Genomic DNA, 25,660 nt, shown 5'->3' on the forward strand with positions numbered 1-25,660 from the left:
GGAACAGATCACTGTGGCCTTCAATTACACTCATAAGAACCCAAATCTGATGCTATGTCCCTCCTTAAAAATCCAAGTTTTTTGACAACTAAGGTGGTAATATCAGCACCATGATTTGTATATCATCTTCTAAAGATTAGTACCCTAAGTCTCTCACCTACTTGGGAATTCTTACTCTAAATCATCACACAAGTTTATTTTCATAAAGTTTTAATACTTTTATTCTGTGAGAATTCTGTGCAATGTGTTTTCATCATATGTAATCCGCCCCCCCAACTCCTCTGCCCTTCCCCCAGGTCCGCTCCCATGTCTCCACCTCCCCAACCCCCCTTAGTAACCCATCAAGTCCAGTTTGTGCTGCTCATCTACTTCTGGGCCTGTGGAATTGACCAATGGGGCGTGGTCACCAGGGACCACCCTGAAGGAAAACTGGCACTCCCTCTCTCAAAAGCCATCAATCAACGGATGGCTCTTCTGTTACAGGTGGGGCTCATGACCTCCTCCCCATTACATGCTAGAATGATGATGGGTTTCATCTTTTGGGTTTTAGCTTAAGTTTACTCTTTCAGTGAAATCTTCCTTGACATTTCCAGAATACTTTGGGTACTCCAGATAAATGTTCTCTCTGTAATTTGTGATTGTCTCAAATTTATATAAATTAAAATTAGTTATTTTATATAATATATAATGTTTCCTTGATTACATTTACACTTAGAGCTTTGCTTTAATCAGTGAATAATTCCCAGCTTCTACTTCATTACCTGTGACACAGCAGGGATGTGTTCAGTTCATACATTTGTTGAATGGTTAAATAAATGAGCATATCAAGAGGATAAAATCTGCTGGGCACAGTGGCACATGCCTTTCTTTAATCCCAGCCCATGGGAGGCAGAAGCAGGCAGATCTCTGTGAGTTCCAGGCCAACCTGGTCTACATAGTGAATTCCAAGACAGCGAGAGCTATATAGTGAAATGCTGTTTTAAAAATAAAAAGAAAAGAAAAAAGATAAAGTATAATGAAGACAAGCCTTTTATGGTGAGAACATCCTTTCTTTTTATTAATATGCTGAGATAAATTACAGAGACTGAGACAAAAATTTGTAAATCATTCATTAGAACATCCATTAAAAATCAAAAGCAGCTTAAGAGTTCTCACACGAAATCTTACATAAGTCTGATATAATATTAAATTTTTACAAATCAGACCTTTTGTTTTTAAACCTAATTATGTGATCTTGAATGCACTACCGGAGATCGCCTTTACCAATAGCACTTCATTTTACACACACAAGGCTTCCATTAAAATCTCACCAAACCTTGAAAACCTATGTCACACCTTGGAAAATACCTGTAGCTTAAAACACAAAACAATAACAACACCCAAATCTTTAAACGGAAGGTCTTACACAGCAATCTAAAGACCAGAAATAAAGCAAAGATGAAGCACAAAATTACAAATACCAAATGTCTCTTTCTTACTGTAGTCACCCAACCCAAAACCAATTAATTTTGAAGGTAATGATGAAAGGCTATGGTGTCACTCAAAGTCCACTCCTATGTGAACGTTACCCTGGAAAGGCTAAGCATAATCTTACAGTGAAACCAGCAAGACTTGCTGGCACTTGCATCAGGTGCCTGTCACCTCTTTGCAGTTATGACACATCTCAGCAACCAGTCACCCCAAGTTTTAATAACTTATTAGACCAGGTCATTTCAAGGACCTCTTGTGGATTACCAGACTCAGAAAAATACCATTTTAGATGGCATGTGGGCCTTCCAATAGGAATGTGCATTAAAACATGGAGATCAACTGAAAGATTTCACACCAATAAAATTCTATTGACTAATGATCAAATTTTGAAATAAGAACCTACTAATGGAAGCCCTGTGCTGTGCAAACAGTATGGTACTTATTAAACAATCACACATCTGAGGTATTAGATGGAAAATATATACATTTATATATATACACGTATACATGGACACATCCACAGAATATTCACAAATCTATTGGCCCCTACACCAGCAGAAGATCAAATTAACTGAAAAAGAACCATATAATAGGAAAAAAGTTACACAGAGGGCATTTACAAACACGTGGTTATATAATCCTTAATATAAGGAGCATGTCGAATAACTGCTTTGAGGAAAAAATGTTTCCATTTATATGAAAGTATCTGTCATATAGAAATGAAACCAAAAGGGGAACCCAGATTTAGGGCTGTGATGTCTACAGATTATTAAAGATTTGCAAGAACTGCTTGAATAACCTGGTTCTCTCTACTTTTGTTTTTATTTTTTTATTGTATTTGGAATAGAATCTTACCAGGTACCCAGGGTAGGCTGAAATCCATAATTCCCCTGCCTCACTTGCTCTCCGAAGTGTTGGGGCTACATGTATGAGTAACCATGCCTGACTTCCATTTGTAATGAAAAACTGGATTTTAGAGGGGGAAAAAAGTGGAGGTTATTTGTCAGGCTATTCTTTCATCTTCCTTGGTTTACAGAGAATTTTAAGGACTTTACATACTCTGTTATGGTTGCTCGACAAGGGTTTTTAGCTATTTCATGACTGATTCAGGCTGTTCATTTTGATACATTTTTCTATTCAGACAATAAAAGGTGTTAGAGATTTCCTTTCAATTTGCCTCACTCAATAAAAAGATAGACTATGCTCGAACTTCATGTGGAGAAGTTAAATAAAGACGCTCATTCCTCTTTTAGACCATCTGCTCCTTTGTTAGAATGCTTGCCTAATTGAAAAGATGGCTCATTAGGCCCTCTAGTCCACCAAGTAATGTTTCACTGCTTTAAAAAGTGGGCGTTTTTTTTTTTTTGTAAATGAATATCTGAAAACACAGTAACAACCATATCATGTGTTAAATAGCTGCATTTCAAATATTATTAATAAAGATAAAGAGAATCAAAAGTTATTTCTTTTTATTTTACATATCAGTGTAAAAGTTTAACAGTAAGAAAAACTAAGCATAAAAGTGCATTTGAAATTAAGGGCTGGCATTACACACTCCTGTTCTCGTGAACACCTGAGCTGACACAAAACAGTACTTTAATGCACTGGTACACACACACACACACACACACACACACACACACACACACTTTATATTTTAAGGACCTTAATATTCCTTGCCAAGTATTAAAAATCATAAATAAGCATATAGTGATTATGAAATTAAAGCAAGTCTCAAAATGTTATTTCCACCCCTTAGATGGAAAACTTGAGATTTCTCAGTATTAATCTATTTGGTAAAAAAAAAAAAAAAAAAAAAAAATCCTAAGACATAGCGATGGCTAAATAACTAATAAAAATGCATTCAGTAATGAGGGAATTGAAAGGGGGAAATGTGCTGTTTCCTTTCACAGTGTGTGTGTTTCTCTATGTATAAAGGGATAAAATGTCAATTATTGTTTCCAAGCCTACAAAAAAATTGAGGAACCTAATTAATATGGAAAGATAAAGAGCCACTGGGTAAATATGAAAGTGATCAAATGAAATTTAAAAACTCTATGTAGCTAAAAATAAGACAGGAAAATATTGAGGTTTTTACTACAAGAGTAAGCAGCAAAACCAAAAATCTTTCAGCTCAAGCCATCTAACGACACACAAAATTAAATTCAAAGAAACCAACAATACAGGCAGCATAAGCAGTCAGTCTTTACTTACATACTTTATATGTAGCTTAAGATGCCAGGCGCTCAACCAACCACTCCCATAGCTATTTCCAAGTTTTGTTTAATCTAACAATTGTTTAATTTAATTTAATAAATGTCATAAATGTAATGGGATGCAGCAACAAACCTGAAACATAATACTGTAAAAAGCCATGTATGACTTCATGCTGTGTTAATTTCTCTCAATCTAATAACCTGACCTAGCCTCTCTATCCCTTTAGACGTGGGATTTAAGAAGGTTTGGTTCCTGTAAATATCAATCACACTAGTGTAAATTTCCCACTAAAACTGGAAAAATACATTAAAAACTTTCAAATTTCTACAAATTTTCTGATAGATATGAGCTTTCAAGGTTAATTAGAATGCTACATGTTTAAGTGACTTATTCTACAGGCTTAAGAAAGCATTTTAAATTCTGTGGCATGTGCTCACTTTTGCAGGACATGTACTAACAGCAGAACAGGGTAGAGATTAGCACAGCCCCTGTGCAATGATGACACCAAAAGTCATGAAGCTTCTGTATTTTTAATTCAGTGAAAGACAAATAGAAATTAAAAATAGGCACAGTGCACTACTTGAAGAAAAAGAGTGGAAAATAAGACCAGTGTGTGTCAGGACTATCAAATGTAAAACCATGAGGACCACAGACCACACTGAAGACACAGCTTTAAAACGTCAGGGAATTTCCATTAAAATAAAAAGACAACAAACTGCCTGTTGTATTTCGGGTCCATAGGTGAGTGCTAGAGCCAGCTTTTGTCAGAGAAACTTCTTTATGTAGTGGGCAGAAGCAGCTGTGGAGCTCACACTGGCCATAGTCATGAGACGATTGAGTGTTCAGCCTAAGTGGAACATCAAACACTACCCACTCTGAGGCTCAAAAAAGCTACAGAATGAGGTGAGAATAATGCAAGAAGGGGTGAAGGATAGTGGAATACTGTCTTCTGGCCATGACATAGTCATCACACATTGTGATTCTGCACAAGGTCTCTGTAAGACAGGGCCTGTCTACATCCTGCCCTTGAGGAGGAAAGGGCTCATGAGGCCCTAAGCCTCCCTGAGGATCTAGGGCAGTTAGTGGTTGATGAAGGAGGGACACACACTTTTCTTTAGGGTTGCAGGCACTGGTGTCTATGTTCTTGTAAATAACCCTCACCCATCCATGCAACCATAATGAAAACTCTTTGGATCATCAGCAACAACAGCAACATCAAAGTCAGCAACATCAGCATCAACAACAGCAACAAGACTTGAGAAGAGGGACGATCTGGGAAGAGGAAGAAGATCATTGGAGTAGGAGGGAAACGAGAGGTTTGTAGGGGTGAAGATGATGAAATGTATTATATGTGTGTATGAAAGTGTCATATGAAACCCATTGTATAATTGATGCATAAAAAGCAGGAAAGAGAAAATGAAAAAATTACACATAGTTACCAGGGAGAAAGAGCTGTATCTACATAGTGAAGAGGGGAAGTCTCTTTGAGGACACCATCTATGAAATTAAAAGCTATAAAAGAATCTGGAGCTGGTGAGATGGCTCAGTGGTAAAACAAAACAAAACAAAACAAACAAACAAACAAACAAAAAAAACACCTTCCTGCACAAGTCTAACAACTTGAACATAATCCACAAGATTTAAAAAGATATAGAAAGGGAACTAGCTCCTGTAGGTTGTTCTCTGAACTCTACATGTGCACCGTGGCACACCGTAGCACATACACACACATACACGCACACACAGGAAAACACTTGCTCACACACATTCAACTCACACACATGTACACACTCACATACACTCACTTATAGACATTCGCTCACACACACGTAATCACACACATTCTAGTTTACACACACACCAGAAAAGTAAAAATAATCAAAATAAAACCATTTCAAACAGTTGCAGAATCGCAGGAATGACTGAGAGCTGAATCCCAAAAGCTTGAGGTTGAATGTTCCGAGTTAAAGGCTATGCTAAAAGAGCGATGGGGGAAAGCTGAAGAGACTGAGATGATCAGTGCCGGCTGGAGATGGAAAGGAACAACTAAGGAAAGTTACTGAGTTGAAACAATGTGGACAAGGTGTCATTCTTTAAATCTAAAGTAGAAAAATGAAGACCTAAAAAAGTGCTCTGGACTTAAAAAATAAGAGCAATGGACCTACATGAACAAGAAATGTAACAATTTAGTTGCCAGAGAGTTTTAAAAACAAGAGAGTTTGAAATGGATATTTCAATGGGTATGCTAAACATGAGATCCATGATCTTAATGGCAAATGGAAAACCATGTACTTCTCTGATTGAAAATACCTTTTATTACCAGGTGTGGGAGCCCATGCCATTAATCCTAGCATAGGGGCGGGGGATGGGGTGGTGGAGCACAGGCCAGTCCTGTGAGTTCCAGGCCAGCCTGATCTACAGTTAGAGTTTCAGCCAGCCAGGGCTACATAGACCCTGACTCAAACTTTAAAAAAAAAGACTCAACAAGGAAACACAGAAAAAAAAAAAATCACAAAAGCAGCATGGCAGCCTCCTCAGGGACCAGAGGCAGTTTTAAGCTTCATCATCTTGTACCAGAGAACAAGATCAGCAGGTGACGAAGATGCAAAGAAACTAAAAGAATAATTCAATGGAATTCAGAAGTCTTCACAGTGAATGCTGAAGTGACAGCTGAAGTAGATTCTAATGAAAGATATGAACAGCTGTGTGTGAGGTATGCAACCTTGGAAAACCATCCACATGGACGAAGCACTAATTCAGACTAATGGTCAGACAGGGCATTTGCTGAAGGAAGCAGGAAAGAACTCAGACGGCTCGAAGAACAGGCCGAGAGTGCCCTGGAATTGTGAGCATGGCACTAAACTCAGCCCCAGGTTTATTCCCAGCAAAGAGCAGCGATTTCTCTGTCAAGGCCCGGCCTCTGTGAGCGCCTGCAGGCCAGCCTGCACCAGAGGCAGTCAAAACTGCCAGACACAGGCTGGAGAGATAGACGCGGCTGCTGTGGGGCGTGGTCTTCTGAAGTTATTCCTCAGATTCCATTTTTAGAGTAACAAAAATATGTAGATTGTGAGGAAAAGGTCTGTATTAAAGATGACTAGATACACAGCATTTTAGTAGTTTCACATTAAATGCATTATGCAAGAACCGTAAAACAAGCCTCTACTTTTCTTCATAGCTCTCCTATAAAGGGCATATTTCTAGAAGGTTGGTTGAGTTGCCCAGACTCCTAAGACAAAGTGTGCAATTTAACCCACTATTATGGTCAGGTGTTTCCACTGAAGAATCTCATAGCAAAGTACAAGAGACTGATTTAAACAGTTCAACAGCGGACAGAAGTCAACAATATTTAGGAAGAACTCCCTAAGCAAAAGCACAAAGCCAATCTGCCTGACATTTTCACTCTTGAGCAAGGGATGGTGGGGGACAACTATCAAAATGTGTTTGTAATTCTTGACCTGTGCGAAGCAGAGCCATTAGGCCCTCACTACTGTTAAATACACAAGACCAGAAGCCATGCCAAACCCAAGAAGCACCAAGACTTCAAGTCCCCGCTGTGTCTGCCCACTGTCGATTACAGATTTAGTTACAAGGAGCTTATTGTAAAGAGCTGATGAGTGGCCTGGTTGGTGGAGTCGTGCTCTCATGACTTGCTGTCCATCAGTCACTGCTCTAGCTGCTGCTCTATCTCCGCTCAGGACTGCTGTGTCCCAACAGACCACGCTGCCAGGTAAGCCAGCCACAGGTGGAAAGGCACAAAGCTGGGTGTAGTGGTCATTTTGTTCTTACTACTTATTTGTAGAAGAATCCGTTTGCTTTGGGGTCCTGCTGTAGTTATCTCCATGAAACTGAATTTCCATGGGAATAAGGTCCATCTTTTGCTTCATAAGCCTCAGTAGCCTCGAAGGACACATAAACGAACATTTGGGGCTAACTTTTAATTCCTGGAATTGTGAGTGGCATAACTGCAGCTTACCATTGAAAACTCATTTAGCATAATGTTATCATCATATTTTCTTTAAATCTATCCTATAGCATTTCGTTCCTATGTATGGCTTAGCAATTCATAAAACTAAAGAGCATACTGATAGTATACACCTGTTCATTTATCTCATTACATATTCTGGAATATAAGAACAATATTAAAAATGTCAATTCCTCCTACATTGATATAAGACTTTACATAAAGTTTTAATTTTTTTTTTGAAAAATCTTCACTGTTTAAACTCCACACACCCAAACACCTAATGGAAATGTGATTGTGTTACAGACATTCATTCCATCAGCCTGAACAAAGTGTCTCATGGAGCTAAACACTAAAATAATTTAAATAAAAGACAAGCGCTCATATATACACAAAATCATTCTAAAACTATTTACATGGCAAAGGAATAATGGAGAATCACAGAAACTGGCAATTGCTACAGGTGTGATAATCTTCTCCAGATATTGTAAGGAATCATATAAGATTTTAAAGTGAAAGTAAATGCAGAAGCATACTAAAATATTTAGTTTTCAGTTCTTACTATTGAAATGAGCCAGTAGATCATTAACAGTCCAAGATTTCAGGAATCAGCTACTCAGCTTAGTCTTTAATCAAATCTTCTTCAGCTTCATGGCGAAATGAAATGTACAGAAAAGACAGAGTACACTGAAGGAAGTAGGCAGGACTCCCGGCCTATCCCCCCTTGTAGAGGCTGGTCAGCCGCTCCAGCTCTTTGCAGTTGTCCATGCTCAGGGCATCTGCCTTCCTCCGCAGCCGCTCATCGCGATACACTTTTGCTGCATACTGCATATCTGTTTCTGTATACAGAATGTTTGCTAGTTAATGATTCACATCACCTTAGTAGCTTAAATTTAAATAACACTTTAGATATGTACATATATTTCTCTTAACTGAGGAGAGAATCAAGTATGATTCCTATAAACCATTTCACTAGAACTTTTATTAAAAAAAAAGAAAAAAAAAACTTTTGGACAGGCTCTTTACATAGACCTGGCTCTCTCGTTCGAGGCTCACTACATAGACCAGGATGGCCTTCAACTCAGATATCCTCCTGCCTTTGCCTTTGAATGCTATGATTAAAGGTGTGCACAACCCCACCTACTGGGCTTTTTCTTTATATAATTTAGCACATGGAACCCAACTTCAAAAGGAAAAAAGGCTAGAGCCCTGACACTGCCTCTCAGGGCCCTTCTCCTTTACTCCTGAGCCAAGCCACTGCTCCGGAATACCCTCTGAGGCTATTCTAAAATACCCCTTAGAATCTCGACTCTCAGTGTCTGTGCTTTGTTGTGTTTTTGTGATAATTCCAACAGTTAAGAACACAAATAAGCCAGGCACGGTGGCACACACATGGAATCCCAGCACTCAGGGAGGCAGAGGCAGGCAGACTTCTGTGAGTTCGAGGCCAGCCTGGTCTACAAATCGAGTCCAGGATAGTGAAGGCTACACAGAGAAACCTTGTCTCAAAAAACCAAAACCAAAGCAAAACAAACATACACACAAAAGAGCACAAATTAAAATAAGCGCCTCTTCCTTTCTTCCTCCACTTCCTTCTTCTTCTTGAGAATGGATTTCATTAACTAGCCCAAGCTGGCCTCAAACTTATGGTCCTTCTGCATCAGGACCCCAAGTGCCAGGATTGTGTGTTCTTCCACACACGACAAAAAATCTGGAATATATACACACACACACTCCCACACACACACATGTGAAAACATCCCCTACATACACACAACTTGAATAAATACCCATAATTCTACCTGCCAGAACTAGGTGATAAGATCTTATGGATGAATGTATTGCATGCTTGGATACAGGAAAATCAAACTAGAATTGAGCTAGAGGCCTACTTCTTTCCAGCCGGCTTTTATAGGGCCAGAGGAGCTATACAGGCTGACAATGAATTACTATGAACAGTCTTGCTCAGTGTGGATGCCGGGTACTAGTCTGGTAATCTGGCAGGCAGTGTGTGCCCATCATACAACAGTGCGGTGGCTGTTATGGGGCTAACTAACCGCTTTTTCATCAGAGTTGAGGTCCAGTCCACAGGAGAGAACTCACATTGTAAACCTGGTCAAAAACCTACGGCTGGGAGACCACAGACTCACTGGAGAAGCTGTGCAGCTCTTTTGCTGAATTGATACAATGAACTTGCCTTTAAACACTTTGTTTACATCCCGTGATTAACGTGCTGTCAGCTGTGAAGAGAAAGCATCTCTTTGCAATGGTGGTGATTACTGCAGACGTATAAATGCTTAAAAGGATGAGCAGAAATGACTGTTGAAGGTTCACCCCTAAACAAGACATCTCAATCATCCCCTCCGAAGCCCAGGGAGCATGGGCGGAATGAAGAGCCGGAAGGGCTGGGGGCTGTGGAATGATGTACACCGGGCATGACGTCATTGCTGCTCTCATGAACTCACAGGAGTTATGATCTGCACAGCATTAGGTCCGTCAACATTCTCACATAACCAACACTGAACACTGGTCCACGCCACTACGCTAAATGCTTAATGAATCTTATGTTATGATGATAAAGTAACTAGTTTAGACAGAAGTAACTTAGTCTTCTAGATAATGTGTGATGAGAGGAAGCATCATGTAAGGCAAACTACTCAACAAAATGTTTGTTACACACAGTGAGACAAGAACATTTAGTACATTCTTGGACTAAGCCAATTACTGTTTGCCACATGTATAAAAATCATTGCGATCAACCCTCAATTGACATATTAGATTGCTTCCAGGATCTCCAGACACTAAGATAGGATGCTTAAGTCTCTTATACAAAACATCTGTGTTTGCATATAACCTACAAATCACCTCCTATGTCTGTTACTTCTATCTTACAAGTGCTATCTAATATGGTGGCGATGTCGTGCAAATAATTGTGATATTGGATGAATTAGAGAACAAAAACATGACAAAAATATCTGCACATGTTCAGGACAGATACAACTGCTCTTTTTCTGCACAGTTTTGATTGACAACAGATTGAATCCATGGATGAGAGATGTCTCAAATATAGGAGCTGACTGTACATATTCATGTACTGAATTCCAGGGATAGGCCAGGTAATTTCAGAGCACTCCTTAAGTAGGAAAATTTACAGCAATGATTCCAAAGACTCTAAAGGTTTTTCTAAAAATTTAAAAACAATTGATAGACTTACTCTGCTGTCTTTCTTTCCAGCAGTTATTTCGGATATTAGTCACATAGTCCTCTTCCACACTCTTTTCTACCTTTTGTAATAGCGATCCTTTATACTCGCTTTTAAAGTCCTTACTGACGTAATAAACAACGCCCAAGTTTTCTGTCTGCATTTTAATAGTTTGTCCTGATCCACTGCAAAAGAAATGTATGATCATTTTTCTTTTAATTTAAGACTATATTCTATGCAAATCAAGGAGCAAAAAGAAAGGGAATTTAAAGTTAACATCAGTATTAGCAGCATTCTCAAAAACTGCTTCAAACCACGATCCCCAGAGCACACAGATTTTGTTCCTTTATCTTCTGGTCACTCAAGTCACTTCCCACTTAATGACACTCATCTAAGACCAATTTTTTCCTTTTTGCCTTTCATGTTGGTGTATTAACTATTACATTACATTCAAATTGAAACATGGCACTTTTGTCCTTATCCACTGTGGGACAGACGTGTACACCACACCATCAAGAATCATACAAATGTATCACTTATGCCAACAATTTTTGAAATTAGAGATTTTGTTTTGTAAAACAGTAAGCACTTAAAAGCATCAAAAGACCCTTCAAGGAGAGAAAAACAATAATAGCAATCATTAACTTTTGCAAAATCTTGCTTAGCTACTTACGATCGGGGATATAAGGAATAAGGAGGATTCGAGACCATCAATTGGCTTAACAACGATACGAGGATCAATACAATAATGGGCATCAGCTGGATAAACACAGAAAAACCTCCCTATAAAAGATCAGAGAGCAACAGATTGTATCAGGACTGCCAGCAAGCAGCGGCTGCCACACACTCTTATCAGTAAGTAGGAAGGACACCTGTGGCCATCTATGGGTGGCTCTCCAACCTGCTGGATAAACCCAACCTTCTGTTCTAATCCCTAAAGCACAGACGCCCCAGCACCTGAGAAATAATGATGTAATCTGACCCTATTTTAGAGATGAGGAAGCCCCTCCTCTCCTACACAGAGACGACTGGGTTTGTGACAGGACCGCACACTCGATGGTGCTGGTCTCAGGCCTCTTCACGTCTAGTCTCAGGTCCTTTCCATTCAGCTTTCTCTACAAGGAACTTAATGAATACGGGCAATCAGGTATACCTGCATTAGAACCAAGCAAAGGCAAAGATACTTCTAACTAAGGGTTTTCAGCATCATTTCTAAATCTTTCAGGATCAATAGAAAGAAGCCACCTTCAGAACATGCAAAATACAGATATACCTTTGTCAGAATCATGTAATACCAAGTCGGAAGGGTCATGCTGCTACCACCCCTACCCTGACCTCTACTCCCGCACCTACACTATTCTCGCAGGATTTCTGAGTCTCTTTTGAACACTTGCTAAGAGAAAACTCATTATTTCCTAAAACAACTTGCCCTATTTTTAGTCAATTTTAATTGCGTTTTGAACTGGCATTTGTCATTTTGAGATCACGTTATAAACATACATCTGCTCTTTCTTCTTCTCTTTCGTGCCCACTGTGTCGGTGCTGATGTTGATGGCTGTAAGCAGCCCGGCCGTTTGAAAATGAATGTACACTACCTAGAAAATTAAATACAAGGTTAAGTTAGAAAACAACTGTGATTGGAAAAAAAAATGGACTTTCACTGTTCTGTTCATCTGTGTGCCTTGCTGTGATTAAAAGAACATGCTGCCATGCCCACCCTTCTTGAATGCTACCAAAATAGTGGATGTTTGCTTTGAGTAATGACTGTTTACTGCCTGATCTTTCCTTGCCTCTAAACCAATCACGATCTACCCTACCCAGCTTTCTAAATTTCTTTGCAAAAATATGGGTAAGAGTTCCTCGGTGATGTTACATATCATTGTTGGAGAGCACCACAGTTAATGTTTTAAATGCTAATATGTTAAATTATAAGTGGGTCACACATAAATATTCAAAAGATGGACACTTTACAAATGAGGTGAAGAACTAGAAATGGCTACTATTGACTAAATAAACCATGTTATAACTAACAAAGAACTGAAAACTATTAAGAAAGAAATTATTGCTTCAAAGATTTCTGACTGTTCCCAACATATTTTAAGTCAAAATTCCTAATTTAGTAACTTGTCTTGGAGGTAATGTATTCCAATATGTCAAAGCACAGGTTACAGTTTTGATCGTTCATTAGTATTTTTACAATTCAAGGATGCTTTGCAAAATGTCCTATCAGTGACAACTGTCTTTCTCAATGATATTAAGAGAGCCATCAGGTCAAATTCTTGTTTTGAATGAGCACCTTAAGTCAATGCCATAAGCAACCTAGAACTTAAAGACACTATTCTTAAGTTCATTTCCACATAAACAATCCATGGGATGTGAAAATAAGAGTTTACACTACGTATGCCAGCGCTGCAAGATCTACTCATTCAGTGGAAAACTACAGTTCCTGGCAGCCTTGTCCAAGAGGTTATTCCTACCGTAACATAAAGATACCTGGACAGTTTATGTATCAGTTAGACTGTCTACTATTTCAATAAAGATTCGCGTGAAGACATTTACATTAGCAGTCTAGAATGCCATTTGAGGCTCCAGGGAACCACTGTCAGTCACCCCACCAGGTACCAGATGCCCCCTTAGTTGTAACGACTATGATCCACTGCCTCCAGGTCTCCTGCCTATTTTCCTTTTCTTCAGTTTTTAATAAAACAAGGTATCTGCACTCAACTCTTTTTTAATTATTCTCTAGGAACAAGGCAAGCTTAGCAACAGCGGAAGCCCTTAGCCTTCTCCCTCCTTTGATAGAAAGCCAGCACTATAGAAAATGCAGGGTGATCCTCATGCTCAAGCCTGTGACCTCAGCCCTTGGGAGACTGAGGCAGGAGAACTGCTGTAAGTTAGAGATGACCCTGGGTTACACAGTGAGTTCCATGCTAGAGTGAAACTCATTTCTCAAAAACAGCCCAGATGAAAACGTTGAACATCTGTAAGAAGTCTAGGTGAGGAAATAAAGTTAACGTGGAGTACCTGAAGGAAATCCACCGCCAAAAAAGATATTGAACAGGTCTTCTGGAGTGATGTCGGCTTCACAGCCTCGGTGGAAATTGAACCTGCCATTGTTCTGGTGATTACAGGCATTTTCTTCACTGCCTGTGAGGTCATACTGTTTTCGTTTCTCTGGATTGCTTAATACGGCATAAGCATTTCCAATCTCTAAAAAAGCAACAAGTAACAACATTGGAAAGCAGTCTTTAGTCTTTAGTAGAAGACTATCCCACATCCAGCAAGATCAACTCAAATATTACTTGAAACCAATTGAAGAAATCATGAACGATTTCTTTTGAATATTTTATGTATATTTCACAACATCACGTTATCTCCCAAGATAGCTTTCTACACTAGCCATCCAAATCTTCCCTCTGCCTTGGAAAGGGGGTGGGGTGTGCCCATCTACCCTACTGCAATAATGCGACGTAGCCTCTCAAATCCCGCTCCCCCATCCTGGGTTCCCAAAGCGAGCCATTCATCGAGACTGTTCAGCCTATACACCATGGATGGGGTCACATACCTATAACTCCAGCACCAGGAAAGCTGAGGCAGGAGGATTAAAAGTTCCCGGCCAACAACTGTTGCAAACAATCGCAGCAGTGTCCACCGAGCATTGAGAGCTATAGCTTCCGCTCTTCGCTCCCTTGCTAATCCTCTCATCTTCACAGCACGGGTCCCCAGGCTTTCTTGCTAAGTAACTTGTTTGAGGTCAAATACTCCACTCAGTATGTACATGTACTACTCCAAGACATCTCCCTGAAACCTCCTTTTTCTTCTCGCGCACTACCATCCATTTTATTTCCAAACAACTTGTTTTCCTTAAGACGGAAAACCCCATGTGAGCATAGGGACCCCCTATGCCTCGAGTACAGTGCTCAAGGCATAAAGTACACAGCATGAAGTCCTGTGTGTCGTTGCCGTTGTGTTAATTTTGCAGCTGAGGCTCAGTATATAGCCCAGGCTAGCCCTGAACTATTCTCTCATTTTGTGCCTGTGCAAATGTTTGCAGCAATTTGTTATCTAGAGAATTAAATACAAATTTTATTTTGGTATTCAAAACTTTACAAATCACAATTCTACCTCACTGTCATTGATTGCACATAAAAGACCTTTCAATTCATTTTTTTCTTTAAATATTTTACTTCGTGGTAATTACAGATTCGTGCACAGTTTTAAAATATAAGACAGAGCTCCTCTACACTTTTTATCTAATTTCCCCTGGTGATACTATCTTATCCATTACAGCAAAGAATAATAAATGGAGCACTGACATTAGCGGAGATAGACATAGAACATTCTATCGCCACTGTTTGAGTACTCTTAATTCTTCACTTTGTATGTGCATGAAGTGCGTTGCGGGCACGCAGGCTATGGCTACCACCTGGTGGAGTTGGTTCTTCCTTACCACCCTTCCACGGGTTCTGGGACTGGGATTCAGGTTACTGGGTTTGCACGGCAAGCACCTTTCTACTAGCTGAACTATCTCCCTGGCCCCACGGGGGCTCTTTACCACCACACTCAACTCCTGTCCCATCATGCCTGTCTTCAGTCTATGACAACTACTGAACTTTTGACCACTTCTCTAATTTTGTCATTTCTAGGATGTTGACAGCCCACAGTGAGGGAGATCCATGCCTATAGTTTCAGCACATGAGAAGCTGGAACAGGACTCTGAGTTCAAAGTCAGCTTGGGTTACATATTGAGACTCTGTCACACATACACACACAAAATTAATATTGTATAAATAACACAATATAAGAATGGGATTGCTTCATATAAGCGATCTCTTTGGAACTGTCTGGTTTTAGTGAGCACAGAATCCAGGCTGATTTGGGTAGTTACATGTCAAAAGCGTATTCATTTTTATTACTACATAGTATTCCAGGGGATGGCTACAGTACTGTTGGTTTAACTGCCCGTCCCCTGAATAGCAGCTGGGCTCCTTCTAGTCTGGCGCTATTTCAATAAAGCTGCTATATGCCTTCACCACAGGTTTATGGATAAATGTAAATGTTCATTTCTCTGGGATAAATGCCAGGAGTGCATTGCTCAATTGTATGGTAGCTCAGAATTCATTTTTTCACCAACTTCCAAAGCTGTTCTGCAAAATGATTCTCATTTCAATTCTCCTCAACAATGCGTGAATGACCCATTCTCTGTGCTCAGAGCGCTTCAGTGGGAGACATGGCCATTTTCTAGTTAGCCATCACGACAGGTGCACAGCCGACACCTGCTTTTCTCTCTGGTTTCTCACTCTGCGTTTCTCTAACGGCTAAGGATGCTGAAATCTTTTCACGGGCTTCTCTGACACGTGCAGTAAGATGTCATCTTCAGTAAAATGCCACTCCTTTTGGCATGCGTGTGTGCGTGCCTGTGTGTTTGGTGCTGTGTAGCACACATGTGCATGCTCCTGTGTGGGTGTATGTGTATGTGTGCATACGTTTATGTCTGCATCTGGGTAAAGGCCAGAGGATAACCTTGGGCATTGGTCCTCAGCTACAGCCCACCTTAGGCCCTGAGAGAGCCTTTCACTGACCTGAGCTCCCCAGTGAGGCCTAGGAATCCGCAGGGCTTCTTTGCATTGCGGCCATGACTTGCTTTTCTTAATGTGGGGTCTAGAGGTGAAGCTCAGGATGCTTTACTGAGTCACCTCCCCAGGCCCTCTGTCTTTTTTAATGGTACCTGTAAACGCTTTATTAGCATACATTAACTACACACAATGATGGCTTCACTAGGATGCTTACATAGGTGCATGCATAATGTATTTTGAGCATTAGCCTGCCACTCCCCCTTGGCCTCTCCCACTAACTTTTTTCTTCCCAACTCCCCCCTTCTACTTTCAAGTCTTAAATCTTTTAAACACTTTTATTTCATGTATGTGCATGTTTGCATGTGTACGCCTGGGCATGTGTGTGGCGTGCGTGCATGTGTCTTGGAGTGTGTGTGTGTGTCTGCGTGTGTGCGTACGATGTGCATATGTGGAATTCAGAGGACAACTCTGTGGAGGCGGCTCTGTCTTTCACCTTTACATGGATCCGGCAACTGAACCCTGCTAGCACTTTCACCTGCCAAGACACCTCCCTGGCCCTCCTCTCACACCTCTTTCTGTGTACAGCTCAACTAGCTTAATTAGACTTCCTTACAGTAACACGGGAGAGGGCTGCGTACAGGAGCAGGAGCATTTACCAGTACTGTCCCACTGAGGAAATGTCCCTCCCTTCCCAACTGCCTAGGGATCCTAGGGATAACAGGGCACTCCATAGGCCCTCCTAGCAGCTGTTAACTACCTAGAAATCTGGGGGTGGAGTCTTGTGAGCCCTCCCCATGGTGGAATGTTCATGGGACCAATCTTGAGCAGTCTCAGGCAGTTAGTACCTTAGCTACGGAGAGTTCAAGCAAGTAATGGCCATGTCATGCCTGGAGGGAAGCGCCCACACCTGTCCATCCTTCCTTCACAATGTTTCCTGAGCTTGGAGTGGGTGATGCACACACCTCATTTACAGCTAAGATGATGCTTTTTTCATTTTTATTTATGTGTAAAATCTTTCGAGAAAGAAAGGGTCCCATCATATTGCAAGTTGCTCTTGAACTCATGGACCAAGTGGTCCTCCTAGCAGGAGCTGTCGGGATGCACAGCACATCTGGCTTCTTCCGCCTGATTTACATGGACTGTCACCTACCATTTGAGTTTGGAGAGAGTGTCATATAAGACACTAGTGCTACGTTGCGTGAGTGCTGGACAAATAGTCCCCTCAACTTGTAGCTTATGTTTTCATACTTTTAACAGAGCAGAGCAAACTAAATTTTTCCCTATTTCCCCCCTAATTTTCCTCATGCAAACCATGCTTTTGGTGTTCAGTCTGACTGAATCATTAGCTACTGCTATGTCCTAAATCTCTGTACCCATAAGACACACACACACACACACACACACACACACACACACACACACACGAAGATTTTTTTAAATTATTTATTTATTTTATGTGCATTGGTATTGTGTGCTTGTCTATGTCTGTGTGAGGGTGTCAGATCCTGGAGTCACAGACGTGAGCTTCCGTGTGGGTGCTGGGAATTGGACCCAGGTGTTTATTTTAAGAAGAGCAGTCAGTGCTCTTTACCGCTGAACCATCTCTCTCTCTACCTCCCCAACCCAAGCTTGTTTGTTATTTGCAGTTGTGACCCATTTTGAGGGTCCCGTGTGGTTGGTTTATATAAAACATGAGACTGTGGCCAAGGTTAATCATATACCTACATACGTCTAACAATTCAAAACCCAATTCATTTGTGCTGGCCATGGTCACATCAGCCTTAACTCACCGTTCACCTGTTTGAGCTCTTCTGCTTCTCCACATAAATGAGGATAATCTCGCTCCTGTCTGCTGGAGTCAATACAGAGGGAGAGAGTGTGCCAACTGGGTAACCACATGAATGTATTCAGTCTTCCAAGCCACGTACATGGTCTCGGATTTTCATCATTACTGTGTGTCATTTCCGGCAGAAAAATGTGATGTTTTGGCTAAATTTATGTCTTTTAATTTAAATCTCCATGTCTACATATTTCTTGTACAATGTAGTACAATGGATTCTGTATGTTTCTTTTGTGTCTTGGAACCTACAGAATTTGGTTATTAGAGTTTCTCTAGATGCCCTGGGATCTTTTTTTAACAGACAGCCACATCTGTCGCAGATGTGGCCATCACCGGCCTTCCCTCTCTGCGCTGCTACCTCCTCACCGTAACAGTGACTGGATCACAGGGCACTGCGCTATGAGACCTCCATCTGACTTCTCCTCGTAAAATCTACTGTATTGATTACCACGTGTGTCTCTCATTTCCAGTTGACTGTGTTGTCCCCCACTGTAGACTCATTCAATTTCTCACATCCAATCGGGGCACATCCAATTTCTCACATCTAAAACCTTGCATTTTTCAGTCAAGTTTGAGACGTCTCCAAACTTCAATTATTCTAGCACTGTGCAGCTCTGTCTCCCTCCCGCTCTCAGAGCCCCAACGACCTGAGAATCAGATCTTCTGTCACAGCTTTATGTTCGATGAGGCTGCTTTTTCCACTCTGTACTACATTCTTGGTTGTTCAAACGGCACGTGCCTGCTTTTCCATTTTCTAGTTCATCGGTTCTGCCTTTTCTTCCATTCATACATTAGTAGGTCTTTCAGCTCTTTACTTGAGATAATTAATTTCCACTTTTCCTGTTACATCTTTGTTCAAACTCTGTATTTCTTTGAGGATTTACCTGCAGTAAGCACACTGACATTTGCTCTTTGGGATACTCGTATCACAGTTATAGTGACATCTTTGCTACCCGACTCTGACTTTCCTCTCTTCTCCATGTAGGTGTCTGACTGCTGGAGTTTTAAAGTGCCATGTGAGGTCCTGGTTCTTGGAGTAAGAGATTTTCTATTGCAATGTGGATATTTCATCTACTGTGAGGCTGTTACTCTTTCACTTCTCCCCTCATGCCATTCCACTGGAGGGGGGCTGCTGCACTGCTTCCAGGCAGAAACAGACATCTAGGTCCCTTCCCCCTGACACTCCGATGCCACCAAGTGAGATGGGAGTGTGGAGCTTCTCATTGATGCAGGGAAGAGATGGGGTCTCCAGGCTCATATTAGGAATGCCATTGTCTCCTGGTTAGAAGGAGAAGGGGTGCCTCATTGCTGCCCTGCATGTGGTTTTCCTGACGCTGTGAGGCTAGAGCCTTGTTACTTCTGGACGGTGGTAAAGTGCCAATGTCACGATGGCACCTCTAATTCCCCTTATGATGGTAAGGCTAAATGGACAGCATGATTCGACTGGAAACTGCTCGGGTGATTGGGAAGGCACTGCCAGTGTCTGTGACGGCTTTCCACAACTGCATGAGGGCTCTGACTGAATGCAGGGGTTAGCCTCTGATAGAATCATGTGATGGCGTTGTTGGCAGGTGCTGAAAGGTAGGAGGTGCAACCTGATTGAGGGAAGCCGTGCCCTTGAAGCTTTGTCCTACCTGGTTTCTTTCTCTATCTCTTTTCTTTGTTTACTATCGACCATTATGTGAAGAGCCTTGGCATGCCATGCCATGGCCTTTCTCTTCATGACAGACGGACACTTCTTAAACCATTCGCCAAAATCAATGTAGCCTCCCCCTAAGTTGTGTGTGTCAAGTACTTGCTCAAGCTGGTGTGAGGGTAACAAAGGTGCCTCCCAGGGGGGAGGAGAATGGCTGTCTGTCTCCAGGTAAGCAGGAGTGTAGCCCCCACTCTCATCTCTATGGGTACCATGGGAGGGATGGGAGAGGTAAAAGGGGACTGGGCAGCATGAATGAAAACTGAAGCTCCTCCTGAGTCTGGAGAGATGGTCCAGTGGTTAAGAGTGCTTGTTCTCAGGAGGACCTGGGTTCAGTTCCCAGCACCCACATGGTGGCTCACAACCATCTGTGACTCAGCTCCAGGGGATCTGATGAGGATACCAGTCATGCCCGTGGTGCACATACATGCATGAAGCCAAGATTCTTACACATACTAAGTCAATAGAGGAAGGAAGGAAGGAAGGAAGGAAGGAAGGAAGGAAGGAAGGAAGGAAGGAAGGAAGGAAGCTCTCAAGTCCTCTTCCATCTCTATCCCTTCAGGGAATTAGAATATCTGCTACCTCAAGAAAAGGTGCAGCATGTGTCAGGGTGAAGCCAGTTTTTTCTGTGGATTTGAACACTATGGAGCAGCTATTGCTTCCTGACCCCCCATTCCTGTCATGCTTCTTGGTGTTTGGGGGTTGCCATGTCCTCCATCACCTAATCTGCAACATGTAAGGACAGATCTACCAGACTCTCAAATGACCCCTGCCACACCGCAAAGTGCTGAGTCCACTGACCTTCTCACCATCTTTCAGTCTTCCTATGTCTGCCTGGCCTGTTCACCACAGAATGTTCAAGCTTTTCAGCTCTTCTCAGTATGGGAAATATCCAAAAAAAATCACTGGATCACTGGTGTTTCAACTACCTCACCTCATTCTATTCTTTCATCCAAGCCTTTACCATAAAAATCAAAATCTCACAGAAACTGTTCTCACCTACAACATAAACGCTTTTACATTGATTCTCACCCTAATGTTACTTCACCTTTCATCTTCTTTTCTCTTTGTGTCACTGGGCGTAGAATGAAGGCTGGATAAGTGCTGGACCACTTAGCTATATAACCAGCTCTTTAAAAGCACAAGGAGAGGGCTCTCAGTACGTCACTGCCTCGAATGCATCCTGCAGCTCAAGCAAGCCTTGAACTAATGACCCGCCTGCCTCAGTCCCTCAAGCACCTGAGGTCACAGGTTTTTACAAACAGGCTCAACATTGCTTCATCTTTCTGACTTTTCCTCAGCCATCCTTTTTTGTTTGGGTATTTAATTACATATTTCTCCTGAGAGAAATGGAATAAGTGAATCTCTCTGAGTCTCCATTTTCACATTTGTGAAATAAGGGTGACACTAGTCCCATGACTATTCACTTTGGGAGGAAAGAGGTTTAGGCTGGCCTCAAACCCTTTTTGCATCTGAGGGTGACCTTGAGCTCCTGATCCTCCTGCCTCTGTCCCCCAAGTGCTGATATTACAGATGTGTGTCACCATCTGTGGTCTCACAGGAATTGTAATAAACATTAAATGGAAGAAAAAAAAAAAAACAAACAAACAGGAATGAGAAAGTACAAAATGCTTTCCAGATAGATATTAAGCTTCACCACAGTGCAAATGTTCTGTGGGAAGCATGTCTCCATTTCATGACTTACAAATTCTGTGAGGATGAGGGGAATCTCAAATTCCCTCACTTTGAGAAGAAAAAGGTAGAACTAACATCTTTGTTCTGAGAGATATGGAGTCTACAGTGTTAATATTACACTACCAAACCTAGCACAAACCATAGCAATGACCCACAATTATTTATGAAACAAATGGCTAGCCATGCCCGCTGCTGTGACCTTCACGTGTATGTGGACTGTGTAAGAGTGCACCAACACCCTCTCACATGCCTCAGTCTTTGAAGACAGTGTGTCCTAGTCTGGCAGTTTGTTTGGGTTTTGGTGTTTGCTTGTTTGGTGGTGATGGTGGCTAATGAACCAGAGGCCTAGTGAATGACAAGCCATTACTCCTGAGCTACACCCAACTCAAGTCCAGGTGAGGGTGGATGGTGTTTGTGTCAGAGTGAAGAGGAAAATCCCTGTCACTGGAATAATTTGAAAAAGATGCTTAGGTATGTTTGAAAGTCATTCTGCATAACAAATATTTCTTTGCTTTAGTAAACTTAACAAGTTTCATGGGAAAGACAAAACGGCCACATTTAGTTTATTGTCCTTAGGAGCATTTGTTTGCCTTCCAAAAGCAGTAGCATTTAACTTAATTCCCTAATCTAATTATGTGTATTTTTCTGTTCATGAAGAAGATAAAATGCAAATGATTTCCATTTTCTATAAAAATGTTTCAGTATGATTAAACTCTACTTTAGTTTTCATATAGAAGACCAAAGTGGGCGGTGGTGAGATGGCTCAGTGGTAAAGGCACCTACCACAACCTGATGACCTGAATCCAATCCCCAGGGGTCACAAGGCAGAAGAAAGAATCCTCTGCAACTGTCCTCTCATTCACACATATCTGTGTGTGCACAACTGAACATATGTGCAAACACACAGATAGATAGATAGATAGACAGACAGACACACAGATAGAAGCTTAGAGAGAAACAGCTCCATCTCTCCAATCACAATGACTTTCACAACATACCTAAACATCTTTTACAAATTGTTCCAGTGACATGGATTTTTCTCTTTACTCTGACATAAACACCATCAACCCTCACCTGGTTAAAAATATATCAGAAGCCAGGCATGGTGGAGCACACCTTTAAAGTATTTAGGAGGCAGAGGCAGGTGGATCTCTGTGAGTTGGAGGCCAGCCTGGTCTACAAAGTGAATCCAGGACAGCCAGGGCTCTATTACATAGAGAAACCCTGTCCTGGAAAACCATAAACAAACAAAGAATATCTTAGAAATTTAGGAAGCACAGCACAAATGCAGCTCGTCTGTGTGTGATGACACTGGCACAGAATGGTGAGCTACATTTGCTCACTAACAATCTGTGGGTTACACGTTGGGGGTTCTGCCCAGTTTCTAACTGGGTGAAAACTGGCTCATGAACCAACTCCCAATTCTGATCCCCTTTGGGACTAATTAAGTTGGCACTCTGATTTATAGATAGCCGCCTGTGTCCTGACTGTGTGAGCATCTCCCGAGTGATCATCTCCCAGCATGCTCATCAGAAAGCATTGTTTCTCCCTTACAAAGCACAGCATCAGACGGTGAATATATGACACCCAACTGTTACAGCCATCTTTTTGAGAGCCCCTGAATATCTGGCTTTGGATGAAACACTTGTGCTGTTTCAAACAGGCAGCAGCAACTATTGCAACAGGCATCTATGTTTTTAGTTTTAGTTTTGGTTTGGTTTTTTGAGGCAGGGTTTCTCTGTGTAGCCTTGGCTGTCCTAGACTTACTTTGTAGTTTAGGCTGGCCTCAAACTCACAGCGATCCACCTGCCTCTGCCTCCTGGAATGCTGGGATCATAGGCGTGTGCCACGGAGCCCAGCTGTTTTAGTGTTCTTATAGGACTGATAACACTCATAATCTTGATGCACGATGGGAGACACACGTTTAACATTCTTCTAGGTTTTTGTTTATTTGTTTGTTTTGTTTTGTGGTTCTAGAGCCCAAACCCAAGAACTTTGCACACTAGACAAAACATCCTACCACCCTGCTACAGCTCTACAGAGACAGTCAGCCTAACACTCTTGTTTGTGTTAAAGTGCCTTTTATTTTATGTGTGTAACTGTTTTGCCTGTGTGTATCTGTGCACCCAGTGTATGGCTGGTTCCCACATAAGAGGGCATCAGATACTATGGGACTGATATTATAGCAGGTGATGAGCCATCATGTGGATTCTGGGGCTTGAACCTGGGTCTTCTGTAAGAACAAGCAGTGCTCTCAACTGCTAAGCCATTTCTCCTGGCCCTGTTTGTTCATTTTTGAGATAGTCTCATATAGCTCTGTCTGGGCCAAGGGAGACCCTGAACTCATGATTCATCTGCTTCTACCTCCCAAGTGCTAGGATTTCAGGTGTGCAAAACCACACCGGGAGCCAACCTTAACATCCTCAACATTAGGAAGAATTACTACTCTTTACCTTTCTTTGTCTGCCCTTCCTCCCTACCCCCCACCACCACCAGGGGTTTCTCTGTATAGTTCTTGCTGTCTGGAACTCCTCAAACTCAGAGATCCACCTTTCTCTGCTTCCTGAGTGCTGAGATTAAAGATGTGTGCCATAATAACCTACCCTACTGTTATTTACTTTTATGTGTATGAGAACTTTGCCTGGATACATGTAGCACATGGGTGCAGTGCTTGTGGAGGCCATAAGAGGGCGTCGTTCCCTAGGGTCCTCTGGAAGAGCATCACATGCTCTTAAGCACTGCGCCTTGTCTCCAGTCCAGGGAGAATCACTATTGCCAACACCATGTGGATCACACACTGCAAAATTAGTTTTACACATTTTGAAACAAAAGATTTGTTACACTTTTATTAAGTTTGTCCTGATCACTCTGTACACTATAGACTGCATTCTGGATGCTGACACTCCCCATCCTCGTGCCCTCTCTAGAAATCCCACACTATGTCTTTCTGGTGTGTGACCCACTGAATTTAACCAGAGCCACCTGTGTGCCCATGGGTTTGGAGCTGACCATCAGAATCTGGAGGGCTCATGAGACAATAGGAAAAGGTTTAAATTAAACCTTTCTAACTCATGTTAAACAGCTAAAAGACTGTTTCCTAATATTTCTGTAACTTTTTATTTAATGTATTTATTTATTTATGTGTGTGTGCACGAGCTCACATGCACATGAGTGCATATGTGTTTACATGCATGTGTGGAAGCCATAGAATGACCTGTGGGAATCAGTGTGTGTGTGTGTGTGTGTGTGTGTGCGCGCGCGTGTGTACATGCATGTGTGGAGGTCACAGGATGACCTGTGGGAGTTGGTTGTCTCCTTCCACCACATGAGTCACAGGCCTCACACTCAGGTTACCAGGCTTGCTGGCATGCCTTTCCCTGCTGAGCCATCTTGCTTACCCCAGTTTCCTATACGTTCAATGGGCCACTGTTAACTTACGGACGTGGTACTTCGCTTTTCCATAAGCTCAACTTTGGCAGTGCTTTCATTGGAATATATTATTAATTCCCAAATGCAGTTTCCTTGGCAACTTCCCTCAACAAATAAAACTGTTCTGTAAACAATATCCTTCCTCCCCTCATCCTCTCTTTCTGGCTGTGGTGGGAAAACAAAAAGAGTTTTGTAGTACACAGCTCTGCTGGCCTGGAACTTGCTATGTAGACCAGGCTGTCCTCAAACTTATGATTCTCCTGCCTCTGCCTCTTGAAAGCTGGGGTTACAGGCATGTTACACAATGCCTGGATTGTAAACAATTTTAACAGTATCTTTAGGAAGGACCAATCAAGTCTTTTTTTGAAACATTTAAACTTAATACCTCCTTTTTTTTTTTTTTTTTTTTTAAGACTCCAGCTTGTTACTGAAAACAAACACTGGCTCTATGAATATCAAGTTCACAAGAGCCAACAATCACTAAGTTAAATGTTTCACTATGGATAACACATTGTTACAATGAAACTGTAACAAAACACCTAATTATTGCTATTGTTCTTTTACTTAATAAGAAGGC

General features: G+C 41.5%; 1 protein-coding gene across 2 annotated transcripts in view; it reads right to left on the reverse strand.

Annotated features, from left to right (window-relative positions):
• Positions 1-1,028: 1,028 nt before the first annotated feature.
• Dnajb14 (DnaJ heat shock protein family (Hsp40) member B14) overlaps positions 1,029-25,660 on the reverse strand; it is a 51,970-nt gene continuing 27,338 nt past the window's right edge. For both annotated transcript variants that reach the window (XM_060392654.1, XM_060392655.1), the window contains 5 exons: positions 13,875-14,060; positions 12,351-12,445; positions 11,524-11,633; positions 10,863-11,035; positions 1,029-8,487 (listed from right to left, as the gene is read on the reverse strand). In XM_060392654.1, the coding sequence (XP_060248637.1) occupies positions 8,363-8,487; positions 10,863-11,035; positions 11,524-11,633; positions 12,351-12,445; positions 13,875-14,060 (689 nt within the window). In that variant the 3' untranslated portion in view covers positions 1,029-8,362. The remainder of the gene's footprint in view (positions 8,488-10,862; positions 11,036-11,523; positions 11,634-12,350; positions 12,446-13,874; positions 14,061-25,660) is intronic.

Source organism: Meriones unguiculatus, chromosome 10 (genome assembly GCF_030254825.1).
Source record: "Meriones unguiculatus strain TT.TT164.6M chromosome 10, Bangor_MerUng_6.1, whole genome shotgun sequence".
Taxonomy (NCBI): domain Eukaryota; kingdom Metazoa; phylum Chordata; class Mammalia; order Rodentia; family Muridae; genus Meriones; species Meriones unguiculatus.